Source organism: Haemaphysalis longicornis, unplaced genomic scaffold (genome assembly GCF_048455015.1).
Source record: "Haemaphysalis longicornis isolate Haplotype H1 unplaced genomic scaffold, Haemaphysalis longicornis Haplotype H1 scaffold_6, whole genome shotgun sequence".
NCBI classification, from domain to species: Eukaryota; Metazoa; Arthropoda; class Arachnida; order Ixodida; family Ixodidae; genus Haemaphysalis; species Haemaphysalis longicornis.
This window is the reverse complement of record NW_027526407.1, coordinates 98772489-98788582: the sequence shown is the minus strand read 5'-3', so window position 1 is coordinate 98788582 and position 16094 is coordinate 98772489. Positions and strand designations below refer to the sequence as shown.

Sequence of the window (16094 nt, the reverse complement as noted above, 5' to 3'; positions counted from 1 at the left end):
GCTCATCAGACCATCCAATACGCTAAGAAAGACGAAAAGCAAAGTTCTAACGGTGATATGCAGTGACCACGGCGCAGTCCAAAGAGTGCACGAAAAAAAAAACATCTTTGTACTTTGCGACTGAGCATATTTTCTGGTTAATGAGCTGAACTAAACTTGATAAGAGTAAAGTTTTACTCTTGAAGATAAAAATGGCTCTCTCCCTTTGGCTATTTTTCCAGAAAAATTACAACTTTACTGTGAACTGCGTCATCATCAAACGTACACTCTAAAACAAAACGGCTAGTACAAAGGTAGTGATTAATTGTATTTACTAACTCCTTACCAACTTTACTACCCGCAGAGCGGTACGTAGGCCCTAAAATGGTATCGTTACTAATCCAGACCGTACACATTTTTAGTAACTGCTGCTTGTTTGATACTAACATTCATTGATAGTAACAAAATAATATGAGGTATTGAACATACTAACTACAACACTTTTCTCACTCCAGTTCAGAATTCAAAATTTCTTGCAAATCCACATGCTGATTTGCATATGCTCGCATTAAAATGCATACCTATGAAATTTTTTCTAAAATATTCTATTTTTTTCAACAAGCCCACCGATTCCATCCGAGGACTTTCCTCTGCTAGGTATAAAAGCAAGAAAAGGCGATGTATTTCTAACGTAACAAAGTCGTACTGGCTCTCCCCGTGCATCCCGTTGGTTTTCTTGCTCTTCTTATTTGTCGTCTAAGTGTGATATGTGCATGCTGAATATGTCTCGCGTTCCGCGCTCACCCGATCCGCATCGTCACGAGATGCTTGATACTAGGTTATGCATGCCAACCTAGTAAAAGCACTAAATACCTATTGGATACTGTGACAAGTAACTACTTTGTGTTCTGGTATTAAATGCACAACCTTTTCTTTAAGAGTGTAGGTTAAATTTGAATTAATCCATTCGCGGCTGATTTTCCTGTAATTTTTTTCCGCGTAGTTTTGAATTAACACGTTTCACAGCCTTTTTCCTTGACACCATAATCCCTTCGCAGACGGCCAAGTATTTATCGCAGATGAGAATTTCGTAACGTTTGCAACTTCAATAATAAACTAACTAGTAGTGACAAGTAAATGTAACTCGGCGTAACAGTAGCATCATCGTAGCACCGAATTCCAGCGTAGTATTTACTAAAATACCTGCATTACAGTATTGTCTACAAAGCATTCACAAAAACCTGGAGAGGTTTTTTTATTATTTTTTTGCCAGGGGGAGGGAGGAGGGAGACGTGAGCGTATACACGGACGGACATCTACCAAGGCCGGAGAATTTCTATACGTGGCTTATCTAAAAAATGGCGAAAATAGCCCCATTTAGAAACTCTAGCCAAATTTGACTGTGAAATACAATAAGTATAAACAAATCCCGGAAATATATCTCTCTTAACATTACCTAAGCAGCATATCATGAACGCAGGAATCGCAACCGTTAAGTAAAAACTGCCGCGCCGTTCCCGAGGTAACGTGACCAGTTGAAGGGAGTATGCAAAACTTCCCATAAACGCTTTCACTATTTCCTTGCGGTGTGGAAGCACTGCGAAAGCTATAGTTATCACCAGCACGGAGCGGCACTGCTTGATTTGCAAGTTGCAGCAGATATGGCTTCCATTTATGTTTTACCTCTGTGGGTTTCTTTTTAAAGTGGCTATCGAATGCGCTCATTCCTGCAACTGAAGGAAAGCCGCCTCACCGCTGTAATGACGTGATTCCAACGATGGATGATGGCCAAGACCGCAAAAGAGAGAAAACTCTTTTGAGCAAGTTTCTAAGTCACCTGGTGGGCATAGAGGAGTGGTTTTGCTGAGGTGGTGTGGGACCTCCTAATCTAAGTACTGGATCTTTGGGTTGATTTCTTTCTGCAAGAATTTAAGATTTCAAATCGAGGGATGGACGGAAGCCCATCTGGTCAGGAAAACACATGACAACAATAAAAACTAGCACCCACCATGAACGCTAAAAATCCAAAAAAGCCATTTCGGCTCCCGTAGTCACGCATTTAGGATTTCGAAAAAAAGTGGAGAAAAGTGTTGCAGGGTCCCTTTAAATAGCCAAGTTACCGTACATCCTTGGGCCCAATTCCCTAAAACGACGGGGCGTCGCTTTGAAATGGCGAGGTAGTGCCATGCAAATGCATGTGTTCTGGGGTTAGGGCCGTCGCTTCGGGGGAAGCTGTGCACTCAGTGTGAACCGCAGAAAAGCACTGTGCCAAGGGCGGGAAGCGACACCCACTGCCCCCCATCGTTTCACTTGTCACTTCGCGCCCTTGCCACAGTGCTTTTCTGCGGCTCACACTGAGTGCACAGCTTCCCCCGAAGCGACGGCCCCAACCCCAGAACACATGATTTGCATGGCGGTACCCCACCGTTTCAAAGCGACGCCCCGTCTTTGTAGAGAATTGGGCCCCTGCTCTCCGGTGCCGGCTGTTCAAGACGAACAAACATTGGGTTGGCTGTGCGGACAATGGAAGACGTCTTCACACTCCACTCACTATGTGATGTGGTCCTTGATGACGACGTCCCTGCCCTCCAGGCAGCGCTTGAAGAGGGACGCGTGGGCGTAGGGAAGCTTGCCCAAGTTCTTCTTCTTCTTCTTCCCCCTGGTCTTGAGGAGCCCGCGCATCTCGTCCATGAGCTTGTGCGAGCCCCTCTGGTAAGGCGTTCGCGGCCTCGCCTCACACACGTGGCGATAGAAGTCGTCGCAGGGCGAGTGCTGCCGTGCCGCTGCCATGACGGCCGGGTCGTTGCCGTTGGTCAAGAAAGAACGCAGCCACCGGCAGCCGGGGGCGGAGCAGGGCTTGTGGGGAAACTCGCTGTCTGCGTCCCATGGCTTGTACACGTATTCCTGCGACATCGCGTTGTCGCGAACAAATGATGGCACGCGATTTCAGAAACACATTTGCGTACTCTTCATACGTGCTGCGACACACTTGACGAACTAGTAAAGCGGCGATGTATTAGGGGAAATATTAGCCGTGTATCTGCTCACTTCACTTGAAATGTCGCAGGAAGACCATATTCTACTGCCGCCCATGCCAAGTAAGTGCCTATTTTCTAACACTCCCCTCCACCTTCACCTCTAGCGCCCCCCCCCCCCCCCCCCGTTTAGCTCATTTCCCAATAAACACGCTAGAGGTTAGCTCTAGGCAATTCAATTTCCCCATGTTCCACTGTCTGCGCGCAATACATTGGAACTTTCCGTAACTGCTGGTATTAGAATGTCGTTAGGTGGTTTAGTCTCGGGCGCGAGATCTGTTCTTTAAAAAAATGTTGTTTCCAACGTGTATTTTTAAATTTTCCATCGCAAATACCAACCGCGCATGCATCTTTAGAGGGACCCTGCATCACTTTTCTTCAACTTGTTTTAAAATCTTAAATGATCGCAGAACGTAGTCATCCAACACACCCACAACTCAGATTAGGGGGTCGCAAAGTACCTCAGCGAAAAATTATGCCCATCGGATAACTTGTAAACTCACTCAAAAGGTTTTTCTCTGTTTCCCGTCCTTGACGTTCTTCGACTGCTCGAATTACGCCCCTAAGGCCACGTAGCGGCTGTTGGCCGATTTTCCCTCAGTTGCAGCAATGAACGCTTTTCGATAGCAACTTAACAAAAAAGCCACAAAAACAAATCAGAAATGGAAGGCGTATCTGGGGCGACGAGTAAATCACGCAGTGCCCCTCCGTGCTGGCGATAACTATAGCTTTCGCAGTGGTTCCAGACGCGAAGGAAAGAGTGAAAGCGCTAATCGAAAGGATTGCAGGGTCCCTTTAATTAAAAAAACACTGCCGAGTACCAGTTATATATTGTTAATTTGCATCAGATATCGCTAACGTTTTCTTTTTGCGCTACAATGTTGACAGGCATGAAGTATTGTAGCAGATTTAGTGAACTGAAAATGGTTTTGCTATATAAACTTTTCGTTTCACAATTCCACCTTTTGGCCTGGTAGACTGAATCGAGGGACATACAGACAGACATACAAAAAAGTTTGCGTTTAAGTAGCCAAAGACAGACTATCGTCTTTACAAAATACATGAAGAGTAGAAAGCCGCCCAATGGAACCATGTTGGCAAGACCAATTAGGCCTTGCCCGTCTCTGGGCCTCAGTTATCCCGTTTAGTTGATGAGCACACGGTAAAGGAATGAACTACGGGCCTCAGAACCGTTTGTTTGACTGAGACCAAAAAGCAATAACTGCATGTCTGCGAAAATTTTATATTTTATATGGGGTTCAAGACTGAAAACGACGCAGGCTAATGCGATCCCCTCAACTGAGGCCCACAGGAAAGCCGAAGTGCACCTTCGGCGTAAAACAAAACGAAATCTAGCCCATAAAAGAAAATCAGAGTCCAGTCACCCTTTGAAAAAGGGAAGTCCAGCAAAGCCGGTGCTCCTGAGGTATTTCAATGTTCGAGTTTGCCTGCATTAGGCGTCAGCTATGTAAAAGTATGGGGACAGCACACCGAGCTCTATGTCGTAGGCAGGGACCATGACGTTTTATAATAGAGCGGCTGCGCCAATCACAGCTCAGGCTCCAGTGTGCCAAAGAGCGGGAGGCATTGGGCAAGATTAAGGGGGCGAGAGACGCCACGCGGCCATGAATATGCAGGGCTCGGGCAACAGGCGGCAGCGGTAAAGAGGAGCATAAAATGGACTTATATTGACTCTCCCACTGCATACTACCGTGCTCCACTGCGGAAAGGGCAATGTGGGAAACCCATGTTGCAAACACCAAGCTTACGCCGATTTCCCTAAAGTCGTCTTCGCCGCTTAACGTGACTGCATTGCTGCGAAAAAGCTTCTTTAAAAGCTTGTTTAGCGGCAAGTTAGTATAGTCTAGAATTCAATATTAATTTGCGCTGCATATTTGAACGAGGGACAGTGACAGTAGAAAAAAATTACGCCCACCTCCCCTCACGGGAACCCTGGTGTGATGCGACCCTGAAGGGGGTTCCATTGTGCGTTTCCGTTGGGTCGATTACTCGAATTGCGTGAGCAATCGTAGGAGTGATGCGAGAGAGAGAGAGAGAGAGTACTGCACATGCACACAGTGCGCAGCGCCGCCTACCGGCGGAGTGAGAGTGCGCTGCGCCACGCGCCCGCAGATGTTGAGAGAGCGAGTGTTCGCTATCGGAGAGAGCAGAGGGGGTGAGCGGAGGAGAGACGCAGCTGTGCAGACGCGGACGCCGACGCACGTAGGACAGGGCCGCCGGCAAGAGATACTCCTCTCAGCGTCGCATCTAAAAACAAACCCAAATGATAGTACGCAAACGATTGCGCGCGTTCCTGCGTTTTGTCTTTTCCACTGTCCCTGTCCCTCGTCCAAATATGCAGCGCCAGTTAATATTGAAGTTTCTTCAGAGGAAATACAATCAGTATTGCATCGGAACATGGTGGCCCTGGGGCCTTTCTATTTTGTATAAATTGTTTCATACGCTGCACACACGCCACCGAGTAAACCGTTGCCGCCAGCGTGAGACCTCAGGATCCTAGCCATATACAATTTTGCAATAAAATGAACATTGCTGAAAGAGCTGAAAAAACGTATTACCATGAAATAGCCGGCCCGTTGGTCACTCGGAATGGGGCGACGGAGCACGTTCTTGTCCTTGCAAGTGGCCGTAAGACGCCGCCTCTCAACGCGACGCCTTCGCGCTAACAACTTCTTCTCTCGCCGTCTTTCTTCTGGACTTTGCTTGGCTTTCTTGCAGATATCCTTGCACTTGTCGTTGCAGTTACACTTACAAGAGCTGCGGCTGGCATTCTTCTTCAGGTCCCGTTGGCCTTGGTAGCCTCCCGTGTAGGGGCTGCCGCCGGGACTCGCTGCGCAGCTTAGTTCGCTTTCTGGCGTTGAAGAAAACGGTTCAAAGAAGAAAATTATGCGTTTAGTGAAGGCCAAAGAACGAAAAAAAAACTAGTTTTATTCCCCCTTCCCAAGGCGTTTAAAAGGGCTAATCAAAATTTGATGGTAAGGTAATGGATACGTTCATTAACGCACGAACACGCACACAAGCCCTCTTCAATCACGAATGACAAGGCATTGCGGATCACGAAGAGAGACGTTTCGGACTCCAGCCCATATTCAACTAAACAGATCGCCAGTGCCTTTGATCGCCGGAAGGATGACGGCAAAGTTCCTAAAAAGTGGAAATCACGTGTGATCCAGGTGTGCGTCCCATCCAGCTTTTTGTAGCGGAACGTTTTGCTTTGCTGCTCACCACCGCCAAGGGATAAATTCACTGACACTTCTTGAGACATGGTTCCATCACAAATATCCCTCATTATTGCACTTATCATCTGGTGGACCTCCTTGTTTATCAGAATCAGACTCATAAAGACTGTCTGAATATGATTTCGCTCGCGGCTTTAGAATGTATTTTTGAGGCACCTATAGTATTAAACCCATGCTTAGGCATCCCGCGGTTGTATAAGGCTTGTAAATAGCTAAAAGCCGTGCGATGTAAGCACAGTTTTTGTCACAAAACATTTACCACTTGCAAGTCACAATTTTAGAAGTTACGATTGTACGGAATGTAAACCGCGGCCATCACGACTTAGTTGTCCAATAGCGCACTGCTCCCAGGAAGACTACACCGCCATCTCATCTTCAATTCCCGCACTGCTGCGACAGGGGACAAGTCTTAGGTTCCTGTCTAATCCCTTATGAAATCACGGGCTAAACCTACGGTGCCTGAAAACTTTCGCTGGAGTTGATTTATCATGCGGTATCGCGTGACTGACTCCGGAGGTCCTGTTCAAGGCGATAGTATATACATAAGCATGGGCGTCCAGAAGGGGGGGCAAGGGGGGGCAACTGCCCCCCCCTTGGAAATTCGGATATTTTTATGCACTACAAAAAAGTGCACAGCTTGGCTGGCCCATATTTAAAATAACTTTGCCCTGAAGGACGGAAGAGAGGAGAGAACGACCCCAACGTTCTCTCCTTTGTCCCGTCCTTTAGCGAAAAGTTTTTTTAATTATGTACGTGAACCAACTAGCGCAACAATCCACGCTACTAAAATGATTAGCACACTCAGGTCCTGTGTATCCGTATGAAACGCCCTTCAGGACTGCGGTAAACATTTCACTTTAGACACTGACTAACATTGCCGGTCATGTGACGGCAGTGAAACAGACTGCCTGTGCTGGCTATTGAAGATAGCGAACAATTCTGAAAGGTTTGACTTTTTTTTTGTTTTTTTTTTTTCTAAACTCTAGATTTATGCAGTCTTACCGCAAGAACTTCAGTTTTCGGACAAAGTTGCAGCTATATCTAGCAAAAAATCTTCACCGCTACACCTAGTAGGGAGAGTGTAACATACTCCCGTGCCGTCCGATCACCTTGTACACCCTTTCCTTCGAAATTGCGAAATGTCGGCACCACCCAAGCCCCGAAACAAAACCTATAAATCAGCCCCTCAAAACGCTTGTACGCCTGTACTGCATTGAAAGCCAGGGAGGCGAGTAGTATCTTTATTGCGTGACCCATTTCAACAGACTTCATCACACATGTCATCTCGCAATTTGCCCACAAAAACCCGAGGCGTCTGCAGCTGCTATTCAAGGAAGATTGACGGAGTGCAGTTCTATGTATGTGAATGTATTGTACTGTGTGCTGGTGATCAGCTGGCGTGAGTCGAGAACCCTCACGCAGAGAGACTGGCCACTCTTACAAAGTGACAGTAACTCTTCGCATTTTCTTTATTAACTTTACTTCTTTGTTCGGTAATAAAATCCAATGTATATCCCCCAAGTCTGGTTCTAATTCGCTGTTTGTACTTTTTGTAACCACAAATAGCGCCTTTTTGGTGCTTCCAACCGTACCCCCTCCCCCCTCCCCCCGCTAATGGATGCCCCCCCTTGCAAAAAGTTCTGCGGACGCCCTTGTACATAAGTAGAGCAGAACAGAGAACCGGTCCCGGTGCGGTACCCGGTAGGGCGACCGACGCTACTGCGCATGCGCCAAGAAGAAGAAAACGGATTATGCGCATGCGCAGGCGTACCGGTTACAATACCGGGACCGGTTATCCCATCTGCTAAAACTCTCTTTTCTTGGGCTACTTGAACGCGCAAATATTGGTCTGTCTCTGTTTCGGTGTGTCTGTCTTTTTTTTTAAGCCGTTATTGAATTCGACGTTTATATAGCGCTAGCGATTTCTAGATATCTAGGTCTGGTGGATCTGCTCATAATTGTGAAACTTGTTGAGCGAAAACAAAACATTACGGATATCTGAGGCACAACACCAATACATAACATATTTGCAGTGTTCCTTTATGAAAAAAATACATTAATGTTTCATTTTAAAGTTGATACTATTATAATGGGCCGTGATGGTAAACGAAATATTAGCCAGTGTAGGAATGCGATACGCGGAGCCCATAGAGGGAAGGAAAGACTAAGCATAGATTAAGCAGGAAACGTGACTGAGGGCTTTTTCCGTAAATTAAAAACGTTTAGCATTTTACGCTGCCATTGCGTTTGAATAAATAGAGTGGCACTAAATAAAGTATTCTGTTAACACAACAGATGCCTAATGTCAAATCAGAGTGGCACCGGAGAACATTCCCCGTGGGTAATGCACGAGCATTATGATGTTCCTTATGCCGTTGGCATCATTGATATAAAGAGAAAATGTAGAAATAAAAAAAATGCGATGTACTTTGAACAACTATCTCTTCTCCCGACTATGAAGGGGTGTAGTTCTTACCATAGCTCGTAGAATCCGAGGGATTGGTGCCTGCAACAAAAGCGGTATCTTAGCGACCCGGCTTCCCTAGACGACACATCACCCTCCGTCGAGATGGGTCATTATTCGCCTTCAAACGCAAATTGAGCTCCTCTCGTATGCCCCATCCAAGTTTTCGTGTACGTTAGCATCGCACTGGAGATACCGAGCGAATTTATAGGACAACGTAATGGTGGTTAGACTAGCCCACAGTGAAACGTCCACCAAACACGTCGCAATGACAGTCTGCACCACAAACTCGACATAGCAAAGAAAAGTGTGATCTTTTAAGTGCAGACCACTTTAAGGGCTCGCCTTGCTGTCTTAGCTCGCTAACGGCCGATGCGGCTGTGGGAATCAGGCGCCGCAATAAGAGAACGGATTCTAATAGAGCCTTCTGTACCGGCGTCAGGAAGGCACGCTGAGCCTTCGAAAATCACGCGGTTAAAATAGTCGTAAGCGTTGAAACCTCGTGAACCGCCGGCGCATGTTACACATCTCACCATTGTTAGGCGCAAAGAAAACCTCAGGAATATTTCAGCAAAAAACTGTGCATATAACGGGTAGCCCCCGCGTTCCTTTAGTTAGGACCGCTCGTTCAGTTGTTTTTTTAAGCGAAAAAAGGGCCGCGCAAGAAAAAAATGGCGCATTGGAAATGCCGCAGAAAGGCTCCAGCTGCGCAAGAAAAAATTACGCGTTTGAAATGATGCAAAACAGTTCCAGCAAACGAAATAAAAGCAAGCCCAAAAAAGGGCAGAACTACATTGGCAGAACTCCAGCTGGCGCATTTTCAGGCAGGGGGCGCGCGAGCACTGCGAAGACGGGAAATTTGAAATGCATTGGGTGGCAGCCGTGATCGGATAACGGCGGTGCAGTCCATTATGGCGAATCGCTGCTCTGCACTTCCGAAAAATTTCACATTGAGTGGAACGGCTTTACTTTTTTTTAAATGTCGGTGCTGTTGTTACTGGCCGTAAGTTACGTGTTGCATAAAACTACCCCATAGAAACGCTATAGCGCAGCTGTCACGCAACTCCCACAATACCCACTAGACAACGGAAAGCGTTGTAGACAGGGTCACGCCGTAATCGTCACAACACCTCCTTGAAAGATAAGCCACATCACAGCGTTCACGTCTCGGTTCGTTCGTATCAGATCCATTCTCCGTGTCGTCAAACGCTTGCGCTCAGTATCGTATAAGAGACCTTCTCGTAACACCGTCTGCGCAGTGACTTTGCACCCAGCTCTCGCGAAGACGACGACGACGACAACGACGACTAGCACTATGGAATCAACAGCAAAACGTTACTATTAGTCCGTGAATGCTCACCTACAGCTTCGCCATTTAAGTCTTTGGAATGAGTGCAAGTGTCCCCGAATTTTTTTCTGCTTTGGCTATCGTTACCATTATGTTGGGACCTTTTTTCGTTCTTGTTCAGCAATAAAACAAACGGTGGCTAAAATATATAGAGGTGAACAGTACCTTGCTTACCGGCTTCGTATTCCCCAGCGCCTGTAGCGATGGTGCCATTTTCACTTCCGTCTTCAATGTACACGTCGGTGTTGTTCCATTCATCCTCCGTCTCCCTCGAGTAGCCTTCTGCGAAACCCTCCCAGTCGCCTAAAGGTCTGTCCACCTGGGGAAATAATTGCCAGGAAATACCAGTGACCAGACGAAAACATTCTATACCCGTGATTTCTTTGCTACTAAATATTTTACTGTTAAAGATTCATTGCTGGACGTTTGTGAATGCGTAAACATCTCGTCCATCTTCGTCTCCAACTTAAGACTGGGCCCTATGCGAACGACATGCTGCCCCGGTTTTAGAAGCCAGCCGCACGGCGTTTCTCGCACTCACCTCGCACACCGCTCCAACCATGCTCTGGTGTCGTAATCTTGTCAGTTGTCACGTTTATAGAGTTTTGTAGTAAGTATGCTAGAGATGAAACTGTGCCTGGGAACCCATGTCGTCATGGAAGATTACGAGATGAGTACAGCATCTGGCTTGGGCTTGGCGTGGAATTTAGATCGGTAAGAGTTTCTTTTGTTTGCTTTCTCTACTATGCATTTATAGGTCATGGACTCCTTTATGAAGCGACCAGCGACAACTGTTCCGGCAGACTCCAAGTAAAAAGAATTTATTTACTTCTATAGGGTTACGTCAGCTCAGTATCGCAGCGGCGTTGGCTGCCTGTCGCTTCTTTTCATGTGCAACACTACCGGCACTTTCGCCACTGTTGACTCAATTTCAACCTTTTTTGTCGCCTACTTGGACCTGCATTTGCGGAAATTTTCATTATGTGCTGGGATGCCGACCGAATGCGCTACGAGCGGCGAGGCGCCGCCGCTTGTAGCGCATGTAACTTGTGTCATCCAGCCGGCACGTGTGCGTATGTGCTTGTATGTGTATGTGTTCATTTCGTTTACCTTTTTTATTGTATTTTTACCCCCTTTACTTTATCACCTTTCCTATCCTATCTATCTGCGTATCATCCTCTTCCCCGAAACCACACACCAACAGGCGTTCCGGTGTCCACCCCTACGTGTAAAAAATTACACCTGCAAGTGGTCTTTCCTTTGGAGTTTCAACTCAATAAACTCATTCATTCATAATTAGGTGGCACCGACCCTTTTACCTGTTCACGTTTCTTTCCTTTTATAATGCCTCTGCTGCATCCAATAATCGGAATCTCCTGTCTGGCGCGTTCTCGACAAATATACCACCCGTTCCTTACAAAGGTCCTAGTTAGTACTTGGCGGATATACCACTGCAGGAAAGTAACTTAAACTGAGATTGTTTCTAGTTTAATTCTGTCTTATTTAAAATGCGCTGAGTGATGGACGTCGTATACAGATGCACTCCACAACCACAATATAGAATTTTGAATATTTGGAACATCTGTTTTGCAAGGGTTGAGGTCGTCTCCCACGTCGCAGTCGCGGAGACGTCAGCCGTCACCCCTTCGGATGGGGGCCGCTGACAATTAGGCCGCCTCAACGCGCTCCGCTTACGCAAGCGAGCAGGGCCGTGTCCTGCCTGGGACAACAAGGAGCGGCTTTCTTCTTCGGCTGTTGGGTGGCAACCAACATGTATGAACGTTCTCCGAACGCACCTTTCTCGGCCGGAGAGTATTGTATCCGGCCTTGCTGTTTCTTGTTTTCTTTAAGCTTTCCACTTCTCTCACCGAGGGTATTTATGTCGAGCCCGGAAAGAGGAAGGAGGTCTTTTGCTGTCGAACTCACTGCAGGTCGCGGTTAGGAACCCGCGGCACCGGCTAGACTCCGGCAAGCTTCTCAGCCCCACGGCGGGCTAAGTTATATTGTCTCGTACATGGTATGTAAATATTCCTGTCCATAAACTGTTCATAGTTTAGATATGGGAGTCTGCTTCGTCCCTCAAAGCGACACGAGACACTGCGCCGCATTCCTGGATAGGGAGAAGTCCTGATATTTACTTGTTTATTGTCCCGTGCTGTACATGGGCGAAAACCGTTGAAAAAAGCTGATTTACAGCAGCTTCACAAGCCCATCGGTCTGGTTAAGGGCCGATGGGCCAGTATTTTCTGGGTGGAACGTCGCACAGTGATATTACGAAATATTTTGTTTTTGTGTGGTACCCTTGTGCTAGTGCTTACGTTTCAAAAATGAATACAACAGTCGTATACTGAAAGCATTCTTGCCAAGCGCTTTGGAAGCTGACTGCTTCTAAAACGCCCGCATAGTGTTCTAGCTTATAAACCACAGCACCAACCTCTGCCTTCTCCTGAAGAATTTTCGTCTTTCCCATCATCCAGAATGCGAAGAGCATGATGTCAATGGCCAGCAGACATACGAGAACCTTCTTCCCGCCTTCGACGATCTGCCTCTTCTCCCGTTTCCAGGCCAAGCTCTGCTTCCTGGTGCGCTTGGGATGGCCGAACAATTGGTGCAGTGTCCAGACGGATTTCCTCCAAAAGCCTGTCGGCACTTCATCTTCGTTGCTGCACGAAAGACGACAAAATGAGCGAGCGCACGTGGCTAGCCTCGAAATAGCGAGCGTCTGGATACTTTCTTCTTGGGCTGCGTTCAAATATCAGTGGTATAAACCACTTCAGCACACATTTGTTGGCTACGAAAAAAGCTTGACTTATAAGAACCATTTCCACTACTGGCTTAGTTTACTAAGATAAGCTGTTGATAGGACGCCCAATATCCGATGTACGTAAAGCTTCCACGTTTCCGTCGTTTTTTCGGAACACCAAACCCGGGAAATAGTGGAGCGATTATGCTGTAGCGGAAAAGTCAGCCTTTACGCCTTCTACTGAACACGGCCCAGCTCGTTGGTGTGCAGTGTTATGCGCAGTAAAAAGTGAGCAAATACAAAAACAAATGCTGTCCAGAACACCAGGGAAACGATTAGAGCGACACGTTTTGCATTCAAAACCTAAAACTTAGCACAATGTTAAATGTTGTGGTTATCATTGGAACCCGCGAGACCTTATGCAAAAGTGCCGCCATATACGGGAAGAAAAACGAAACGAGCACGCGACGCCATGTTGGGGGATGGCGGTCGCGGGATTGCTTGTTACGAAGCATGTGAGGGGCTTTCTTGGCTTGGCGATCCTTTTATATTCAGATTTAACCGCACCAAATAGAGCGACGAGTGATCTGTGGACCTTTCTCTGTTGCCCACATTAGCGAGCGACTTCGTAAATACGCATTATGCATCGAAAAAGCAGTCCGGGAGGCACCGGCAGGGAAGCTGTTGGAGGCTGTCGCGTTTCTTCTCCTTTTTGTGTGTGTGTGTGTGTGTGTGTGTGTGTGTGTGTGTGTGTGTGTGTGTGTGTTTGCTTTTATATAGCAAACATTGAAAGTTCATCCGTGTTGGTTCGCATCCTGCGGGTTTCTCATGAGGTCATTCCTGAAATTCTTCGAGCCGATGCCAGCTGCCCTGAGGTTGAAATGGGGAATGGGGGTGCACTCGTGATATAGCTATACGCTAAGGATCCTCTGGGACGCAGAGGAAACCTGCCAAAGAAAAAAAAGACACTTAACAAAATAAATTACATACCTGGCATTTTTTTAACAGCGGACCTGTTGTTGCTGGCCGTAATATGTAGCGCGTAACGTGTGTGGCGTGTAACGCGTCAAACATCAATTGCCAATAAAATACCAATAAATTGCCAATGAATAATTAAATTATCAATAAATGGCCACGCGCTCGTGAGTGCGTGCCTCGCGGCGACCGCCGAGCGTCCCTAGCACACGCAAAGGCTTTAGCAAAAAAAAAAAAAAGAAACTGCGAAAACTTTAAAGAGCGAGAAAATGCCGAGTGCTCGTGAGCACGTGCCTCGGGGCGACCGCTGAGCGTCCTTTGGTAGCGCCGTGGACAACAAAACTGGGTGCACACTACCACTTTGAAAATTACGCTCGAAAAATTTATCTCGGGAAAATAGGCTCGGGTCGAACAGCAGGCGACAAGCGGTAAATGACCGATACACGGGTTACTGCGGACGTCACTTGCGCTACTCATAGCGCTACGTGAAGGTTGTAGCTCTCGCGGATACCTTATGTCCTGTAACGTTTGGCAAACGAAAGAATGCGTAGTACTTCCATGAGAGCCCACCGAACGTCCAGAATAAAAAGAAAACACGGGCGGGCGCACAAAGTACGAACAGCAGACTCAAAACTCTACCCGCATGATAAAGTAAGAGCTGACCGATGCAGTGTGCCTTAACTACCAGCAGGGAGGAGTACTCAGTGGCAAATAGAGGGCTAGAAAATAGCTCACTTTGGGACCTTTTTAGTCCTACACATATTATTCGTTTCGTGACTATGCATGTGATGTAGCTATAATATTACTGCGCGAAGGGAAATCGACACCCACAAGCGACTTCACGCAGGGCTCGAGACATGCTTCCGTCGATAAATAAAAAAAAGATGTGTACGCCATTTCCGTGGTTGTCCTTGTATCATCTTTGTGCCCAGCAAGTTACACGGCAGTATTTGGCCATCTTGGACAACGATAAATGCCGACGTGCGCGTCGCTTACCCCGGGCTATCATGTACACAGCGGTACCCGGAGATCCAGGAATCCCCCAACATGGCGGAAGTCCACACGGTCCCCGCAAGAGGGCGCCAGTTTTTGAATAAGGTCTGAAGGGCGCAGAAAACAGGGAGGATGGCGCGCCCAGTATATGACGCCCATGGCCGGAATGGACGAGCGGCAAACGCGCACTTTTATGAAAGTGCGCGCCCGCCGCTCCTCCAGCCCGGCCGTGGACAGCCGGTGAGGGTTCGGCATGGACTCGGGAGATGGCACCACCGCCTCGACGCGTGCGAAGGAAGGCTCGCAAAAGGCGCCGGCGCAAGGCAGAGAAATTTAGCAGTGGCTTAGCTTGACTATGCCAGGATATATGTGGCGTGATCTAAGGTTCAGCTGGCTATTCTTAGGTTTCCTGCTTGTCTAGGATTAGCTGCTTATCACTGCTACTATAACGATTTACAATCCAATCCACTCCAGTCCAGTCGATTCCAGTCACTGCTCCTCGCGCGTGCAAAGCACGCCTCTCCATGAGCCACGCGAAACGGCTATGAAGCGGCTCCGGCGCAGCGTCAAACTTGGCTATTGCGCAACCAACGGAGGCACACAGCTGGGCACGCGCCGGCCCCAGTGCGTCTGCCGCGGCTGTGACGCCACTCCTCTGGAATGCGCAGATCGGCGAATGTACAGACCCAATTCTCTACTCACCCGCAATCCAATTCGATTGGATAATTCATTCCAATCCAATACAATACAATGTTCCTCGCGCTTGCGCAGCACGGCCCTTCAAGGTCCACGCGAAACTGCTCAACCTCGGCCAATCTAGCTAGCGTACGCTACAGAACTCTTTCCGGGGCTTTGTGTGGACGGTTAGGAGTAGAGGCTGGACCCGGAAAATGTGAGCTGGCGGCAGTGGAACGTTCTGCCTGCTCGGACATTCCCCCTCCAGCCTGGACCTATCGTCCACCGGCAGCGCAGGAGCCGAATGACTCCGGACGCTCAAACAAACGGTTAGTTGTCGTGGACGGATGGGCTAGCGAGGTTTTTGTACAATAATCCCCTTCGAAGGATTTACGTCGGATGAATTTGTCTTCTTCTGCCTCCTACTGCGGTGTCGTAGAAGCGGCAGCCACATATGAAAGCAAATCGGAGCGTGAGTCGTTCCCATAATCTCTGCAAAAGAATTGTCAGCATAGCGCCGCGAGGTGGTATTGTTGTAGCCTACATCTTTCTCAGCTAAACTGAATTATAATGTAGGATTTTTACGTTATATTATCATTGCCATCACATATACACAAAATAC

General features: G+C 47.5%; 1 protein-coding gene across 1 annotated transcript in view; it reads right to left on the bottom strand.

The window, feature by feature from the left end:
- LOC144143164 (uncharacterized) overlaps positions 1-14663 on the bottom strand; it is a 31867-nt gene extending 17204 nt beyond the window's left edge. The window contains exons 1-5 of the mRNA XM_077674965.1: positions 14636-14663; positions 12521-12828; positions 10261-10405; positions 5594-5886; positions 2531-2883 (exon numbers count right to left, since the gene is read on the bottom strand). Of these exons, the coding sequence (XP_077531091.1) occupies positions 2531-2883; positions 5594-5886; positions 10261-10405; positions 12521-12828; positions 14636-14663 (1127 nt within the window). The remainder of the gene's footprint in view (positions 1-2530; positions 2884-5593; positions 5887-10260; positions 10406-12520; positions 12829-14635) is intronic.
- Positions 14664-16094: the final 1431 nt, after the last annotated feature.